This window comes from Haliotis cracherodii, unplaced genomic scaffold, assembly GCF_022045235.1.
Source record: "Haliotis cracherodii isolate W230 unplaced genomic scaffold, xgHalCrac1.p SCAF_11, whole genome shotgun sequence".
Classification (NCBI taxonomy): Eukaryota; Metazoa; Mollusca; class Gastropoda; order Lepetellida; family Haliotidae; genus Haliotis; species Haliotis cracherodii.
Window position 1 is genome coordinate 8,012,329 of NW_027266266.1, and position 19,526 is coordinate 8,031,854.

At 42.1% G+C, this 19,526-nt stretch overlaps 1 protein-coding gene across 1 annotated transcript; it reads right to left on the bottom strand.

Annotated features, from left to right (window-relative positions):
* Positions 1-411: 411 nt before the first annotated feature.
* Positions 412-16,426, bottom strand: LOC139455345 (fatty acid-binding protein, adipocyte-like). The gene is made up of 4 exons (XM_071236898.1): positions 16,296-16,426; positions 5,041-5,216; positions 3,914-4,015; positions 412-624 (listed from the first exon to the last, which is right to left on the bottom strand). The coding sequence occupies exons 1-4, from the start codon at positions 16,363-16,365 to the stop codon at positions 574-576; spliced, it is 399 nt and encodes a 132-aa protein (XP_071092999.1). The 5' UTR covers positions 16,366-16,426; the 3' UTR covers positions 412-573.
* Between the last annotated feature and the right edge of the window lie 3,100 nt (positions 16,427-19,526).

Here is a 19,526-nt window from a genome sequence, read left to right on the forward strand (position 1 = left end):
TATAAAACGTTACTTGGACGAAAAAGTCGCCGAAAACACTGCAAACGTCAGGTCCAAAACATAAATATGATACCCGTACCAAACACATCACCATCGAATAACTTTTTTATTATTGTTTATTATGTTTCTAGCTTTGTCAGCACCATACCCGTGCTCATGGGTTTCACCGAAGTGGTAAACGTCTGAGGCCTGCATCACTTTGGGCTTTCCTCCCACATTAAGTTGACACGCCGTGATATAACTGGAATAATGTTAAAAACGGCGTTAAACCCAACTCACTCACTAATGTCAGTTGGTATTATTGTCAGACAGGCAACTTGTTTTTAACGTTTTAAAAAATTAACTTACTATGAAAATAAATGATAAAAATACTCAAAACTAAGTGTGTGTAGATAAAGATGCATCACTGAAAACAGTTACAAGAGAGTTTATTACGAGATATGAGTACAGGAGTGGCAGCGATGTATCTCTGAGATGATTGCACGGTAAATCGACTTGCAGATTTCAAGTTGGCGCGTTCGTGCGGTTGAACTCGTTGATTGGTAAACAAGATGGAGGACGGAGCACTTCCGGTCATGCTTTGCTGAACGCCACAGTCGCCGTTACGTTGTTGACGGTCATCCTCTGAGGAAAGAATATCACAAACGTTAAAATCATGGATTTTTTATTCATTAGACCGACAATAGTGAAACCCTAAACTAAATCCGAATATGTACCCTCAGCAGTAAATGGGTACACGTAGGATGAGATGGTAGTGTGACTGTTAACCTCCTAGCTCCTCAGCTTGGGTTGTATACTGCCCATGGAGCTGAGTATGAAATATTTAGTGCCAACGTATCTGAAGACCGGGGTAATAATAATTTAGTGCCAAAGTATTCACTTGGTGAATGGAATCTGCCGCGTTATAAATATATGATTAACGAGAACACATCAAGACGCAGTCCTGTTTCCCAAGAAACGTCATAAAATTGATGTAAAAAAATAAATATTTATTCCTCTTCACTGGTGTCTTCCGAATGTTTGTTGGTTTTGATTGTTGTTTAATGCTGCGCTCAGCAATATTCCAGCCATATGACGGCGGACTGTAAATAATCGAGTCTGGACAAGACAATCCAGTGATTGACATCATGAGCATCGATCCACGCAGTTGGGATACGGTGACATGCATCAACCAAGTCAGCGAGCCCGACCACCCGATCCCGTCAATCGCCTCTTACGACAAGCATAGTCGCCTTTTGCGGCAAACATGGGTTGCTGAAGACCTAATATAATCCGGATCTTCACGGGTATCTTCGAATGTATTACACAACCTCAGCAGTATAAACTTATGGACACAGTGAATCACATTTTAAGGAAATTTTTTCTTATTTTCTCAGACAAACAACTTTGAAACTTTTTATCATAAAATTAAATACTGCCACAGACTAATTAATAATAACGTGCAAATAAAACCTACTAATGTCCCGAGTCAGGACAATTTACATTCCTAAACAAAGACGCTTATAGCACCAAACACATTGAACTTCAACAAGGTTGGATCCGGTAATTAACACACATACTGTCAGAGTTAATTGCCATGACAACCCATGATTATGGTATCCTAGAGGGCACTGAGAGTTTAATATCATGTAAGTACTGGCTGACCCATCAGGATTACCCACAGTGCCCAATGGTGCTATTAACATACGTCAAAGTCACCCCGACGTATCAGGACATTGCCACTATGAAAGGTTAAGATAATCAATGCGTCCTGGTCGAACAAGCAGGAACCGTAAATATAAGATAAAAATCACAAAGAACAATGAAGAACGAAGTCTGTTTTTTTTTATTTCGCAATAAAACAAAAATGTTCTATCATGACGTTCTGTCTGGAGATTCGAACATGCGCTCGCAACTTATTGTCGAGAGTGAGTTATTTCCCATTCCAAAAGATGTAGCTGGACAACGCAGATGAACGCAATGGCCGAACGATAGCACCCAAAATTGGGAGAGACATGACAATCGGTATTGGGAGAAAATGTGTAGATATTCAACGTGGAAGTTGCGACAATACCAAATTTAACCCTCCCTGAATAAAAATGGATTTGTCCGACATTGCCGAGTTCGGATTGTATGATTTAAAACAAAATTCTACAATCTATTGACATCCTTAAACAGACTGTACAAAGTATTGATATCTTATTTAAGAAATAAGCCACCCCTTATGGTTTATTCTCCCTGTAATGTTTTATTGTTCGATAAACAACGACCACGAGTCGTTTATTTCTTGAATACTGTGGTGGACAGTGCGTTCAAAGATGGTACTTGTTGTTACCCTGACTGCTACTCGATATTAAGGGGATAAGACAAGGACAGATGGGTCTGGAGTCAGAATAACGTGTCTGAGTGGGGTTAACTGCGACATATATCACGCTGACACTATAACACCGGCATTAGTCCGGAATAGCACACACACGTGCATGCCCGTCGCTATATAAGCGCAATAGTGAGTGAGTATGGTTTTACGCCGCTTTTAGCAATATTCCAGCAATATCACGGCGGGGGACACCAGAAATGGGCTTCACACATTGTACCCATGTCGGGAATCGAACCCGGGGTCTTCGGCGTGACGAGCGAACGCTTTAACCACTAGGCTACCCGACCGCCCCTATAAGCGCAATAATCTTGAACGCGACGTTTAAAACTGAATCACTTCGGGCTCTCCTTCCACAGCAAGTTGACACGCCATGATATAGCTAAATTACTGTTCAAAGCGGCGTTAAACCCAACTCAGTCTTCTTACGTTGAGCATGGGTGTTTGGAACCTATTCTAACCCATCGTGAAATTGAGAAAACTAACGGAGAATTGTTCACAACGTAGTGAGTGAGTACTGTTTTACGCCGCTTTTAGCAATATTCCAGCAATATCGCGGCGGGGGACACCAGAAATTGGCTGTACCCATATGGGGAATCGAACCCGAAGTCAAGCAACGCAATGATGCATGGATGTCAAATGAGCCCCACTTCGTGAATGAGGTTTATTCCAACGCTACTGATACCTTACGTTGAAGCAGTATGGGGTTAATATGGCCGGAAGGATGTAGCAAATGTTGCACGAGAAATGTTGTCAGCTGTGTGATGTAATCTGAGCGCTCATTGGTCAACCCCTCCCCTCACCTGTCAGTGCCCACTCGGTGCAGCCAATCCCCTTACTTTGCGAAGTGCATCACTTCACGTGAGCACCTTGATTAAACAAAGAGTCATCAGAAAATGACAAATCCCCCCGGCCCTCTTAAATTCGAAAGAAGAAATTATCTGCCTGTAAAGTCCACTTGATGAAGAATTTCTTTCTGATCTGTCTGTCAGTATACAAGAGTAGTTATTGAGCTATCAAAACAATACCATGGAATTGGGATTCGGAACCCCATCCCCAATGGAGTCCAATTTCTTTCTATTAAAAAATATAAAATATTAAAAAAATGAAATTTTGAAACATTCCTAAATAGCAAAAATAAAAAATTTAAAAATCCCAAAATATCAAAAGGCACCACTTCAGTATGTGACTGATAGATTTGCCACGTTTCGATCAAATACACTGAACGGTTTTCGAGTTCTGCCCCGGAAAAGGAAATGATTACGGACAGACTGGCTGATCGCTCTATCACCCTGCATTATATGCTGGGGGATAAAAACATGATCAGATTTGCGAAATATCTGTCTACGCCGAGTTGCCGGTACACATGCTTTTCAAATCCTGCTGTCGCCGTAAATTCGCACGTTGAAAACCAGATTCGTTACACGATTTTGATTGGGCTATGCATAGACTCGTTAGTCCCGCCAAGATCCAGAATTCCAGCCTGGTTCGCCAAGGGTGGAAACTGGACTTTTATAGTCAGTTAACTCCCTTGCCTCGGGAAGATGGCCTGCTACTCACCGACACCAGATTGCCTTCCTCCACAGATCTCTCGATGAGGATGTTGAAGTCCCCCAGCGTCTGAGTCTCCACCATCTTCTCCCCCTCCAGGACCACCACCGACTGCAGGAGACCGAACACGTGGTGACGTATGTGCTTGTTGTTTAACGCCGCTCTCAGCACAATTCCAGCTGTATGAAGGGCGGTCTGTAAACAATCGAGCCTGGACCAGGCAATCCAGTGATTGATATTGTGAGCAACGATCCGTCGGGTAACGATAACATGGGATCGATGCTCATGATTCTCGGATTCTCTTGTCCAAACTCAATTACTTACAGACCGCCGTCATATAGCTGGAATATTGCTGAGTGCAGCGTTAAACAACAAACAAAGAAACTACAGGTGTATATTTGGTTTACAATGAGAAGTACGTAATGACAATATATTCTACTCAAAGAAGTTAAAGAACATACTACTACTATGTTAAATCTTTTATGGGATGATCATATGAAGGAATCGGTGTTTCTTAACTTCTTTTGAGTAACTAAAGTTATATTTGGGATAATACTTTCTTAGTAAAGCACACAAAGTCAGAGATCTAACCCACTCAGCCACCGAGGCTTCCACATAAATGAAGGTCCGATCACGTACTTTGAGTACCCATCTGACAAGTGTAAATTGGCATGGATCTCATGGCCGACAGCTATGAATTCATTCTTTTGAGAAGTATAAGAATAATAGGCTTACTTCTTTAACTGCCAGAAACCTAGCTTGCCGTGTCATCATATCAGTATTTACATTTGATAATAATCTTTCGACAGATTACAGAAATTCTCTGGAAAATACCGTTTCCTTAACTCGTTGTATGCAGGACAAAGATACAATAAGTGAAATTTATCATCTATTCCATATTTACAAATTGAATATAATCTTAAATATAAATATCAACTGCCAATCCTCTACCATCATTATACTATACTTTATACTTATTTGTTTAAAAAGAAAAAATAAACGTTTTAAATATTTCTCGGGTTCCAACACTTTTTAAAATTCTCCATACTAAATATATATCGTGATATTGCTTAATGTTGCTTCCCAAATTTGAAAAAAATATGTTCACTTCAGAATCATCCCATCTCTGTGTGTACCTTTAGAGGTTGGCCAGTGAGAGAGACGCTGTCAAAGGCCTGGCCGATGACAAATTTGTATTCTTTTACTTTGTCTCCGACTGTTGTGCGAATCATGAAGTGGTCGCCAGCATCTTGTGTGATTTCCAGCAGGGGTTTGCTTTGCTTGGCGATTTCTCTCATCTGCTCAGGAACACCTGCAACAGCATCACAGTTTGGCTAAATATACACCCCGGACAGAATGAAGCACCCTCTTTCGTTGTTACTTTCGTCTGTCCTGAACGTCCACGTGTCGTCTGTAAATAGGAGTACCCGTGACTACCCGTGGGTAGAATAGGTCTTCAGCAACCCATGCTTGCCGTAAGAGGAGACTATGCTTGTCGTAAGAGGCGACTAACGGGATCGGGTGGTCAGGCTCGCTGACTTGGTTGATGCATGTCATCGATCCCAATTGCGTGGATCGATGCTCATGATATCAATCACTGGATTGTCTGGTCCAGACTCGATTATTTACAGACCGCCGTCATTTAGCTGTAATATTGCTGAGTGCGGCGTAATATGTCGAAAATATTGATGCTGAATATATGAAGGTTAAAATTTAAGATTACCAGACGTTTTCAAATGTAGGACTAAACATTTCTTTGCTTTTATTGAATATAAAATAGGAATAGTTTTTTTAACAGCGTTCATAAAGTGCAATCACGTATTGTTTTTTTATTCCAATCCTAAAAGTCATACTGAATGTGGGTACACTCTTAGAAAGGCACTGCATATAGTACCGCGGAGTGTCCAAACTACAGCCAAATACTTCTGAGAGAGAGAGAGAGAGAGAGAGAGAGAGAGAGAGAGAGAGAGAGAGAGAGAGAGAGAGAGAGAAATGGTAGCGATTCCAGTGAACAAGTACTCTGCTATAATGGTGTAACGCGATCATTTGACAACAGGTCGCCGTGTATGTAGGCATCGCCCTACGACTCAACGCCCACGTTGTATAGAACACCGCACCCCACCTACACCCCCCGACCCCAGACATATCGATCTGCCTGACGGTATGCAATAATCAATATTCTCATAGAAAGAACATCTTCCTGGTTGCTTTGATCACAAACAGCGCGTTCCAGTTCAACACGGGCTGTGTAGACGACAACACCTGCAGCTGGTTGCCATAGCGACAGAAGGACGCGCACCGTTTCTTGTTGTTTTGGAAGAACAAATTACAGTTGTAAATATTTCAAGTCATAAATGAAAATCAATTTTCCGAGCAGGACAGCTAAGAGTTTTGGTCCCTGTCAAGATAATGTCAAGCCTCGTGAAACACGGGCTGTTGAAAGCCGCTCTGAACACAGGATGCCATTATGCTGGTTGAGAGAAAGTATACGCTTGAAAACTCTATTTGATTTAAAAATTACAAACGTTATCATAACGTTACTGGGCTGCAAACTGTCGCCGAAACACTCCAAACTTAAGGTCCAATATCGTCTATGATGCCCGTATCAAATACATCTCCATCGAATAACCACGTGTGTGTGTGCCCGCGTGTGTATGTATGTATGTATGTGTGCGCGCGCGTGTGTATGTATGTGTGCGTGCATGTATGTGCGTGCGTGCGTGCATGTGTGCTAGCCCAATGAGATATCATGACGCTGGTTGGGAGCCGACCCGACCTTGTTTTATCCCCTTAATGCCGAGCGCCAGGCAGGGTAGCAGCAACTACAGACTTTTAACATCTTTTGTTATCGAACCACCGACCTTTCGCTCCCGGGCAGACGTTCTATCCACTAGACCACGGAGACGGCCTATAAAAGTAGTAGTAGTAGTAGTAGTAGTAGTGCAGCAGTGGTAGTGGTAGTAGTAGCAGCAGTGGAAGTAGTAGTAGTAGCAGTAGTAGTAGTAGTGCAGCAGTGGTAGTAGTAGTAGCAGTGGAAGTAGTAGTAGTAGCAGTAGTAGTAGTAGTAGTAGTAGTAGTAGTAGTAGTAGTAGTAGTAGTTGCACTGGTAATAGTAGTAACAGTATAGTGGCAGTGGTAGCGTTAGTAGTAGTAGTGGTAGTACAGGTAGTAGTAGTAGTAGTAGTAGTGGTAGCAGTGGTGGTAGTAGTTGTTGTATTGGTGGTAAGGGTAATAGTGAGTGAGTGAGTTGGGTTTAACGCCGCTTTAACAGCATTCCAGTTATATCACGGCGTGTCAGCTTAATGTGGGAGGAAAGCCCGAAGTGATGCAGGTCTCAGACGTTTACCACTTTGGTGAAACCCACCAGCACGGGTATGGTGCTGACAAAGCTAGAAACAACAGGTAGTAGTAGTAGTAGTAGTAGTAGTAGTAGTAGTAGTAGCGGTAGTGCTATGAGGTAGCTGTAGCGGTAGTAGTGGTAGTAGTAGATTAACATAAAGTTAAAGAATAACCTCGTCCATCGGTTGATTTGTCCTATTTTGTTTTCTTTCGAAGATGCGGACTTGGCGCATCAACAACTTTATCATATTATGGGTAGGTTTCTCGGCAGGATAAAGGCAACGGATAAAAACGATATCCGTTGGGGTCATATGCGGATAGAGATGCAATTTTTAAAGGTCAAGTAGGGACTACTTTCAGTGTTTATAAACAACATGGCGTCGCTCTCGTCATTCGGCGATCGAGTCAGAATTATCCATCAGGAATCTGGATAAACTACAGGGATAATTGCTATCATTATCAAAAGAACAGACTAATATACTGAAAATCAGTGTCTAACTGTCACGTAGCTAAGGCATTTTATAAGTTTTGGCAACTTTGGTGATATAAATTTCGAAACAATTTTGCGAGGGCACGAGGTCTAGCCAAACGGGATCAGTAGCCATATCTGTGCTTGTAGACCTCTGCGGCTTGAAAACTTCACCACAAATTAAAATAGTTGGATTTGGCCGAAATATGTATGAATTGTTACCTTGTTTGGTTTTGTCGCTGTGTGCACATCTGACTACACTTCTTAACGTTATGACAGGACAGATCGACTGTCAACAACGTCTGACCGTGGCCGTGACGTCTCATAGACTAGGGTTGGAGTAGCTTCCCTTTGACAAAGGGCAGTTACTCTAGCGGACAGACCGATGGATTGCCGCGAAAGGCAATTGAAAACAATTGTTGTTTTGCGTATATGTTGCTTCGCCACTGTATAAGAAAGAGATTTCAGTTGGAACTATATTGGCTACTGTCAATGTCCGACAGACACATCACTTAAACTGTGACGTCATAAATATTAATGCGCGCAATCCGGAAAACTCGCAATGTTTCAGTAATGTTTGTGAGAGAGGGAAAGCGATTTTGAAGCACAGAATTAAAGACTGACATTATATGATAAAGAGGTTATCACGCTTGTGTGTTTGGGGATGGTAAATATCCTGTATTAGGAATAAACACTATGTATTCAAGGCTCGCTAAATACAATGTTTATTCCTAATGAAGGATATTTACCATCCCCAAACACACTCGCGTGATAACCTCTATATATGTAAATCCATCAACATGCGACAATATATTATTGGCCTCTGCATACAATCAACAATCTTGTGGGCGAAATGAAAAGCCTCGATCCTTTTAACTTTCACAATTAATTAGCTTCTTACAATTCAATTAGATATAACGTACATGTATATCTTTACTCCAGGCTATCTCGGCAACAACAATTAATTCCGACAGGCGCGTTCAATCAGACTACACAAAACGTAATTACGAGATAAAACTCTTTGACTCTTCATCTCGCGTGCGAAAGCGCCATCGTGGTGACCTTGACCTGAATGGCGTGACGTGATGACCTTGATCTGAAAGGCTTGCGGTGGACTTAATTCCCATTGAGGACATACGGGTACGAGCGGTTCATCCAGTTCAGAGACATCCCACTCAAACGACGGATTCTGGCCCTCCTGAACACAGCGTTAATTAGGAAATAAACATACTGCGCGTTCGGTTAAAAAAATTCAATTTAGCGCGGTTAAATCTACAGGTTACCTATCTCTACATTGAAAACACAGTATGTTTATCTCCTAAATGACAATATGGTCAATCAGAAATCTAACACACAGGGAAAAAATACAGTGTTCAAATCTTTGATTCTACCAAAACTCAGTCATTAGTTTTAAACAATATCTCACCCACCTCACTGTGTTACAGATCAGTGTAAAAGAGGATGCTTCAAGGTCATTTGGGGAAACAAACCAGATAAAATAAAAAGAAGTTTAATGCTATGTGAAGATAAAGACGGAGGCATAAAATGACCACAAATAAAAGAAGTAATGCAATCTCAAAAGGTATTGATGATACTCAGTGCATTTGGCATTTGTTTCAAAATGGTCACACTTGCTTAAAATATATAATCCAAGTACCGATAATGTCAAATGCCTTCGAAATGAAGAGCTGTGATTTGAAAACAAAGGTACTGGAGCAGACCGGGGCCCACAGGGTACATCCTCATAGTATTAAACTACAAGACCCACTTGCACAAAGCGATCTTAGCGCTAAGACTATCAAAGAACTACGTTAAAGTATGGGAGTTACGATCATCTTTGCGCTAAGATCGCTTTGTGCAAGTGGGTTTTGTAGTTTGACACTATGAGGATGTACTCTGCGCGGGGTTTCTATAAACATAAAGGTGAAAGAAAATTCTTTCACTGGGAATTGGGTATAACGATAACATTAAAATAGACCACAAATGTATTCTGTATAAAGGTTGGAAAGAAAAAGGTGTAAACTATATCAATGACCTTATTGATGAATTGGGACTTTTTCTTTCGTTTAAAATTTCAAAGAAACTTTTCAAATAAAGACACATTTTCTAAAACACATGAGTATACTGAACGCTTAAACATTACTGCTGTATAAAGGGGATAAACAGTTTCCAAAAGGAAAAGCAATACCGTATTCTACTTTTAACTTGTTTCACCTACTTAAATCGATCAAAGGAAAGTCAATGTCACGACTCAACCTTAATACAAAACAGTAGTGCCAAAAATCAACACTTTGATAAATTGGAAAGTCTACTAGAAACTAAGATGACGGATAAAGATAAGCCTAACTACAACCTGAGACCTTTTAGATCTGTAACCAACACGAATGGTTTCAATACCAAATAATGCACCTTATTTTACCAACAAACAATGAACTTCAGAAGACGGGATACGTAGACAACAACTTATGTAACTTCTGTCCAGATTTCAAAGAAACTATTGAACACATGTTTTTGGTGAACTCACTTTGGGTTGACTTAGAAAACTGGATATTAAACAAGACACAGGTCAAAGTCCAAATTACCAGCACAGAGCTACAACCCAATAAATGCACCAATCATTGTATCACAGTACAGGATTACAAGATATAATTTTATATAACCGCCTAAATTTAACCAACCATAGAATCATGGTATGTTCATTTGTTATAGGGGCGGTCGGGTAGCCTAGTGGTTAAAGCGTTCGCTCGTCATGCCGAAGACCCGGGTTCGATTCCCGACATGGGTACAATGTGTGAAGCTTATTTCTGGTGTCCCCCGCCGTGATATTGCTGGAATATTGCTAAAAGCGGCGTAAAACCGTACTCACTCACTCACTCATTTGTAATAAGCAGCATGAAAATATATAAATTAATTTTTAAAAATAATATGTGATATTTACTAATCTTCAGCATCTTCGTGCAGCCAACCAGGCAGGATAGACAATTCGCTGTTAACTAACCTTCTGGCCGCTGTGCCACACAAGACCCAACATGATCTAACATTTAATTGAAGTTCGCGAGAAGTACACAAGACCCAACATAACCTAACATTTAATTGAAGTACGCGAGGCAAACATTTGTTTGTTTGTTGTTTAACGTCTCAGCAATATTCCACCTATTTGACGTCGGTCTGCAAATAATCCACCCTGGGCCAGAAAATCCAGTGATTGACCTCATGAGCCTCGATCTTCATTCACGCATCAACGAAGTCAACAAGCCTGACCACCCGATCCCGTTAGTCGCACAGGTTGCTAGAGACCAGTTTTAACCCGGATCTTCGCGGGGGTTAAAAAAAAAATCACATTTGTCACATACATTCTTATGTTGTATAAGGTCTGAAATAATAGGCCCTTGTTGACTGGGATGATTCAATCACAGAGGGGTAAAGGTGAAATTCATTATCCGGGAGAAACACACTACGAATGCCTTTCGATTCACTGAAGGGGTCACACAAACCATTTAAGAATTGACTTTCACTTTGTGTGAGTTCATTGGAGTATCAACCTTCATAGAGTGAGGGCCAAATTGTGTGAACGTCGGAGCTTGTATCCGCGCTTAAATTGTTTTGTTTTGTTTTTGTTTATTTAAAGCTGGACCAGATAATCTAGTGATTGAAATCTTGAGCATCAATCTACACTATTGGGATACGATGACATGCTACAACCAAGTCGGCGAGTCTGACCACCCGATCCCGTTAGTCGCATCAGTATCCGCGCTTGATGTAAGTATGACACGCTCGAACGCAATATTATATATAATCAATGTATAGCTGTTCGTTTGTAGTTTTCCAGCTACCTGTCGGCGGCCTATAAATAACCGAGTCTGGACCAGTCAAACCAGTGGTGGATATCTAAGTGACTGGCACGGGTGGCCCAGTCGTCTAAGCGAGCACTTTCATTTTCTTTCATTTTCATTGGCTACTTTGGTCCTGTTGTTCCAATTCTCTTATTGTTTGCGACGAGGTCCGAGGTCCAGCAGCATGTTTGATTGCTGTCAGACAGCTGGGCCTACAAAGTGTGCGTTGCTGGACAGGGTCGAGATTCGAACTGGGAAGGTTAAGTTAGTGAGTTTGGTTCGACGCTACTTTGAACAATTTTTCAGATACATCAATACTGTCAGCTTAATGTGGGAAAGAGGGAGGCACGGGTGGTCCAATCGTCTAAGGAGCTGCGATTCGCTGTGCAGAGTTGCGTCCCTTGGGCACGCCAGAAACCTATGATTGTGGGTTCGACTCCCGGTTCGCCCCGATTATGTTTCTAGCTTTGTAAGCACCATACCCGTGCTCGTGGGTTTCCCCGAAGTGGTAAACGTCTGAGACCTGCATCACTTCGGGCTTTCCTCCCACATTAAGCTGACACGCCGCGATATAACTGGAATACTGTTAAAGGGGGCGTCAAACCAAACTCACTAACTCACTCACTCACTCACTCACTCACTACAACATAATGGTTATTTGAACAATTTAAGTGCTGAATAACACGAGTCAAAACGTTTATGCAACTTGGCTCATGAACGTGGGAACAGCTATTTCTGTACAGTAACGACCGACGACTGCAGCCTCTCTCAACGAGACTTTATTGATCATTGATACTTATTTTCAAGAACAGAAAAAGCATGCAGGAATTCTTCGATGAAACAGCGTTATATGCCGTTACTATTGGTTCCAGATACTAAAGGGGTGGTGAGGTAGCCGAGTGGTTAAAGCGTTCGCTCGTCACGCCGAAGACCCGGGTTCGATTCCCGACATGGGTACAATGTGTGAAGCCCATTTCTGGTATCCCCCGCCGTGATATTGCTGGAATATTGTTAAAAGCGGCGTAAAACCACACTCACTCAATTCAGATACTAAAGGGGCGGTGAGGTAGCCGAGTGGTTAAAGCGTTCGCTCCTTACACCGAAGGCCAGGGTTCAAATCAACACATGGGTACAATGCGGGAAGCCCATTTCTGGTGTCCCCCGCCGTGATATACCTGGATATAACTAAAGGCTGTGTAAAACAATACTCACTCACAAGTCCATGGTAAATTTGGGCATACTGAACCCGTCCTCTCCATCTGAGCATCGTGTAACTGTCATAATGCTTATTGTCTTTGTTCCAGGATACACTGCCTGAAATAATCGAATCTTAGGAGGCTCTGGTCTACAAAGAATCGACCCTCTTTTTTGAAACCCGATTATCCTGAATACCATATATATCCAAATACATTCTGTGCACAATGTTATAACTGTTTTACCTGAGAACGCTTCTGTATACAATGTTAAAACGTTACACGTGAGAACGCTTCTGTATACAATGTTAGAACGTTACACGTGAGAACGCTTCTGTGTACAATGTTACATCGTTACTCGTGAGAACGCTCCTGTATACAATGTTACAACGTTACACGTGAGAACGCTTCTGTGTACAATGTTACATCGTTACACGTGAGAACGCTCCTGTATACAATGTTACAACGTTACACGTGAGAACGCTTCTGTATACAATGTTACATCGTTACTCGTGAGAACGCTCCTGTATACAATGTTACATCGTTACTCGTGAGAACGCTCCTGTATACAATGTTACATCGTTACACGTGAGAACGCTCCTGTATACAATGTTACAACGTTACACGTGAGAACGCTCCTGTATACAATGTTACAACGTTACACGTGAGAACGCTCCTGTATACAATGTTACATCGTTACACGTGAGAACGCTCCTGTATACAATGTTACATCGTTACTCGTGAGAACGCTCCTGTGTACAATGTTACATCGTTACACGTGAGAACGCTCCTGTATACAATGTTACAACGTTACACGTGAGAACGCTCCTGTATACAATGTTACATCGTTACACGTGAGAACGCTCCTGTATACAATGTTACATCGTTACTCGTGAGAACGCTCCTGTGTACAATGTTACATCGTTACACGTGAGAACGCTCCTGTATACAATGTTACAACGTTACACGTGAGAACGCTCCTGTATACAATGTTACAACGTTACACGTGAGAACGCTCCTGTATACAATGTTACATCGTTACACGTGAGAACGCTCCTGTATACAATGTTACATCGTTACTCGTGAGAACGCTCCTGTGTACAATGTTACATCGTTACACGTGAGAACGCTCCTGTATACAATGTTACAACGTTACACGTGAGAACGCTCCTGTATACAATGTTACATCGTTACACGTGAGAACGCTCCTGTATACAATGTTACATCGTTACTCGTGAGAACGCTCCTGTGTACAATGTTACATCGTTACACGTGAGAACGCTCCTGTATACAATGTTAGAACGTTACACGTGAGAACGCTCCTGTATACAATGTTACAACGTTACACGTGAGAACGCTCCTGTGTACAATGTTACATCGTTACTCGTGAGAACGCTCCTGTGTACAATGTTACATCGTTACACGTGAGAACGCTCCTGTATACAATGTTAGAACGTTACACGTGAGAACGCTCCTGTATACAATGTTACAACGTTACTCGTGAGAACGCTCCTGTGTACAATGTTACATCGTTACACGTGAGAACGCTCCTGTATACAATGTTAGAACGTTACACGTGAGAACGCTCCTGTATACAATGTTACAACGTTACACGTGAGAACGCTCCTGTGTACAATGTTACATCGTTACTCGTGAGAACGCTCCTGTATACAATGTTACAACGTTACACGTGAGAACGCTCCTGTATACAATGTTACAACGTTACACGTGAGAACGCTCCTGTGTACAATGTTACATCGTTACTCGTGAGAACGCTCCTGTGTACAATGTTACAACGTTACACGTGAGAACGCTCCTGTGTCCAATGTTAAAACGTTACTCGTGAGAACGCTCCTGTGTACAATGTTACAACGTTACACGTGAGAACGCTCCTGTGTCCAATGTTAAAACGTTACACGTGATAACGCTTCTGTGCACAATGTTATAAATGTTACACGTGATAACGCTCCTGTGTACAATGTTACAACGTTACACGTGAGAACGCTCCTGTGTACAATGTTATAAATGTTACACGTGAGAACGCTCCTGTGCACAATGTTACAACGTTACACCTGAGAATACACCTCGGTACAATGCTATAAATGTTACGTGTGGTGATGCTCCTGTCGACAATATTATAACGTTTCACGTGATAACGCTCCTGTGCGCAATGTTATAAATGTTACACGTGAGAACGCTCCTGTGCGTAATGTTATAAATGTTACACGTGAGAACGCTTTTGTGCCAGTGTTATAAATGTTACACGTGAGAACACTTCAGTGCACAATGTTATAAACGTTACACGCGAGAACGCTCCTGTGCCAGTGTTATAAAAGTTACACTGGAGAACGCTCCTGTGCGCAATGTTATAAATGTTACACGTGAGAACGTTCCTGTGCCCATTGTTACAACGTTACACGTGAGAATACACCTCGGTACAATGCTATAAATGTTACGTGTGATAATGCTCCTGTCGACAATGTTATAACGTTACACGTGATAAAGCTCCTGTGCGCAATGTTGTAAATGTTACCCGTGAGAACGCTCCTGTCGACAATGTTATAACGTTACACGTGATAACACTCATAACGCACAATGTCATAAACGTTACACGTGAGATCACTCCTGTGCCAGTGTTATAAATGTTACCCGTGATAACGTTCCTGTGCACAATGTTATAACGTTACACGTGATAACGCTCATAACGCACAATGTCATAAACGTTACACGTGAGATCGCTCCTGTGCCAGTGTTATAAATGTTACCCGTGATAACGCTCCTGTGCACAATGTTATAAATGTTAACTGTGATAACGCTTATGTGCATAATGTTATAGATATACAATATATATATTACAAGTCTGTGACAAGGTGTTGTCAACACTGAAGCACACTTATAAAGCGAAGCCATCTCAGCGCATTGGATACTTATCGGTCGGATTATGTCTACTTCAACATTACTTCTTCAGTCCTTGATCAGTATGTATTCAAAAGATGGCGTTTGTAGACGATACTCATTGCGAGAAACGAAATAAATGTTATATCAACTGACGGACAAAAGAAAGAACACACGTAAACATTGAATTTGACAAGTGACCGACGAAATATCCCGTCTCTTTTCTCATCAATCACAACTTCAGGACTACTTCAGGCAAAAGTATTAAACACTTAAAATTATGTTTCATAAAAAGAAATTACAAACTTAGTGTACTTAGCGATTCCCCATATGATACGAAGTGTGATGTATGTCCATTCATAGTGTGCCCCCCCCCCCCCCCCTCCCCCCCTCCCCCCCCCCCTCCATCATCAAAAAGGGGGTAAACTTATTAACATTTGTGCTGAAACATTTATCAGCAAAAAAATAATCATCGCAAAGATCAAAGTTAGGTACGTCGAATATTACCACCGACGACCTTTGACAGAGAAACGAAAAGATCGAGTTTGATACACCGAGTATCATTATACACGACTTTAGACAGACATACCTACAATGTTCAATTCAGACTGCACCAGGTACCTAGCACAGGTAACGATTATAACGAAAGTAGGCCGACTCACCTATTGTCTCCATATACCCGTCCAGATTTTCCTGCGAAACATAATTCCATGTCCCGACTAGCGCCGACATCGCGACTGACACAACTATCTGATTGTGAGTCCACCGTTTGTACAAACGGTCGTCTGCTGCAACCTTCTCGCCAGATAGGATGCGTGTCACGTGACCTCTGCTGACGTTCATGCATTATGGCGCCTGCTCGCGGCGAGCACAAACTCATGTTTGCCGCACGCTTTCTCAGATGCTGTACGCGCGTTACCCTTGGTCGTGTGGTTAATAATTGAGGGATCGTTATTAATGATGAAACAGATCGCGATCTGAGAACAAGGTTTGATGATGGTATTCAAGATACACACGATAACACTATCTGGGCTAGATTAGAGAGTGAAAACTACATAGCTAGATCAGTACTACTTAGTGATAGAAGAGATTGAGTGAGTATGGTTTTACGCCGCTTTAGCAATATTCCAGCAATATCACGGCAGGGGACACCAGAAATGGGCTTCGCACATTGTACCCATACAGAGAATCGAACCCACTCGTACAGCGTGACGAGCGAACGCTTTAACCCGGGGCCACCCTACCCTCACCTTAGTGATAGTAAATAGAGGTAGATTTTATTCATAAAAATGACACACCAGAATCAATGGAGGTCACCCCATTGTAGACACGAACTCGGACTTTACGTGTAGCGTGCGACGGCACTAACCTTTCGACTAACACTCCAGGTTCAAGTTTAAATTTCCCAATTTCTGAAACACAAATGAATGAGTGAACTCTGACTGTCGAACGCACAAACAACTTTATATCCTTTTATGATGGATTATGAATAATATTATATCATCTGAATTGCACACGACAATCTGTAGGGTGGTATCTAATAAATATACCCTCCCAATACAAGGTCTGTTTTTGTGCGAATAACAAAAAACATGTTTTAATATATACGTTATTGCAATAAACGAAAGGACCTTCAGCAATAACATGGGAAACAGATGCAGCATTGTATCCGTTGCAATGCATATTGGTGTGTATTCATTCACATATTAATATTGTCACTAGACATTGTAATATTGAGAACAAAGCGTGGTGCAGTTAAAGGAAATCTAGCTGGGGGACTAGCTGCTTCAAACGATCCAATACAACACTGTATTATAAACATCCCCGGGGTGATATATCTTTTATATCCACAACCGTATTTCGTTACTCCGGCAACAGGAAATACACGATGGACTTTTATGACGTCACACCACCTACGCTTTAATTGAAAACTAGATCAACAACCTCGAGGTCTACATGTGGTAGTTGTATGGAGACATAAAATGGAAACCGACGGACGTCATTTCAAATTAAATGTGTCTGTCAGTAAATGAACACTTGCACATGCCGTTTGTCCCTACGTTGACATACCCAACACAATGTCCCCCACATAAAGTTGTGTAAGAAGTTAAATAAGCATAATTCTACTGAACCCTCAAGTCTCTTAATTTCCGAGAGTTGAGAAAGAGGCGAGTATATGATGCAGAGCTGAGAAGGGGATGGGGGTATGCTGCTTGACCTGAAAGGTGGATGAGTATAGGCTGCTAGAGCTGAGAAGGGGATATGTATAGGCTGATAGAACTGAGAAGGGGATGAGTATAGGCTGCTAGAGCTGAAAGGTGGATGAGTATAGGCTGCTAGAACTGAGAGGTGGATGAGTATAGGCTGCTAGAACTGAGAAGGGAATGAGTATAGGCTGCTAGAACTGAGAAGAGGATATGTATAGGCTGCTAGAGCTGAGAAGGGGATGAGTATAGGCTGCTAGAGCTGAAAGGTGGATGAGTATAGGCTGCTAGAACTGAGAAGGGAATGAGTATAGGCTGCTAGACCTGAGAGGTGGATGAGTATAGGCTGCTAGAACTGAAAGGTGGATGAGTATAGGCTGCTAGAACTGAGAAGGGGATGAGTATAGGCTGCTAGAACTGAGAGGTGGATGAGTATAGGCTGCTAGAACTGAGAGGTGGAGGAGTATAGGCTGCTAGAACTGAGAAGGGGATGAGTATAGGCTGCTAGAACTGAGAGGTGGATGAGTATAGGCTGCTAGAGCTGAGAGGTGGATGAGTATAGGCTGCTAGAACTGAGAAGGGGATGAGTATAGGCTGCTAGAACTGAGAAGAGGATATGTATAGGCTGCTAGAACTGAGAGGTGGATGAGTATAGGCTGCTAGAGCTGAGAAGGGGATATGTATAGGCTGATAGAACTGAGAAGGGGATGAGTATAGGCTGCTAGAGCTGAAAGGTGGATGAGTATAGGCTGCTAGAACTGAGAGGTGGATGAGTATAGGCTGCTAGAACTGAGAAGGGAATGAGTATAGGCTGCTAGAACTGAGAAGGGAATGAGTATAGGCTGCTAGAACTGAGAAGAGGATATGTATAGGCTGATAGAACTGAGAAGGGATGAGTATAGGCTGCTAGACCTGAAAGGTGGATGAGTATAGGCTGCTAGAACTGAGAAGGGAATGAGTATAGGCTGCTAGAACTGAGAAGGGAATGAGTATAGGCTGCTAGAACTGAGAAGAGGATATGTATAGGCTGCTAGAACTGAGAGGTGGATGAGTATAGGCTGCTAGAACTGAGAAGGGAATGAGTATAGGCTGATAGAACTGAGAGGTGGATGAGTATAGGCTGCTAGAACTGAGAAGGGGATGAGTATAGGCTGCTAGAACTGAGAGGTGGATGAGTATAGGCTGCTAGAACTGAGAGGTGGATGAGTATAGGCTGCTAGAACTGAGAAGGGAATGAGTATAGGCTGCTAGAACTGAGAAGGGAATGAGTATAGGCTGCTAGAACTGAGAAGAGGATGAGTATAGGCTGCTAGAACTGAGAGGTGGATGAGTATAGGCTGCTAGAACTGAGAAGGGAATGAGTATAGGCTGCTAGAACTGAGAAGAGGATATGTATAGGCTGCTAGAACTGAGAAGAGGATATGTATAGGCTGCTAGAACTGAGAAGGGGATGAGTATAGGCTGCTAGAACTGAGAGGTGGATGAGTATAGGCTGCTAGAACTGAAAGGTGGATGAGTATAGGCTGCTAGAACTGAGAGGTGGATGAGTATAGGCTGCTAGAGCTGAGAAGGGGATGAGTATAGGCTGCTAGCACTGGGAGGTGGATGAGTATAGGCTGATAGAACTGAGAGGTGGATGAGTATAGGCTGATAGAACTGAGAGGTGGATGAGTATAGGTTGTTGGAGCT

Excerpts from the sequence above, each read along its gene's own strand:
- LOC139455345 (XM_071236898.1), bottom strand. The coding sequence starts at position 16,365 with ATGTCGGCGCTAGTCGGGACATGGAATTATGTTTCGCAGGAAAATCTG. Across the intron at positions 5,217-16,295 it reads CGGGTATATGGAGACAATAG|GTGTTCCTGAGCAGATGAGA; the intron begins GTGAGTCGGCCT and ends ATGCTGTTGCAG. Across the intron at positions 4,016-5,040 it reads TCACTGGCCAACCTCTAAAG|TCGGTGGTGGTCCTGGAGGG; the intron begins GTACACACAGAG and ends GGTCTCCTGCAG.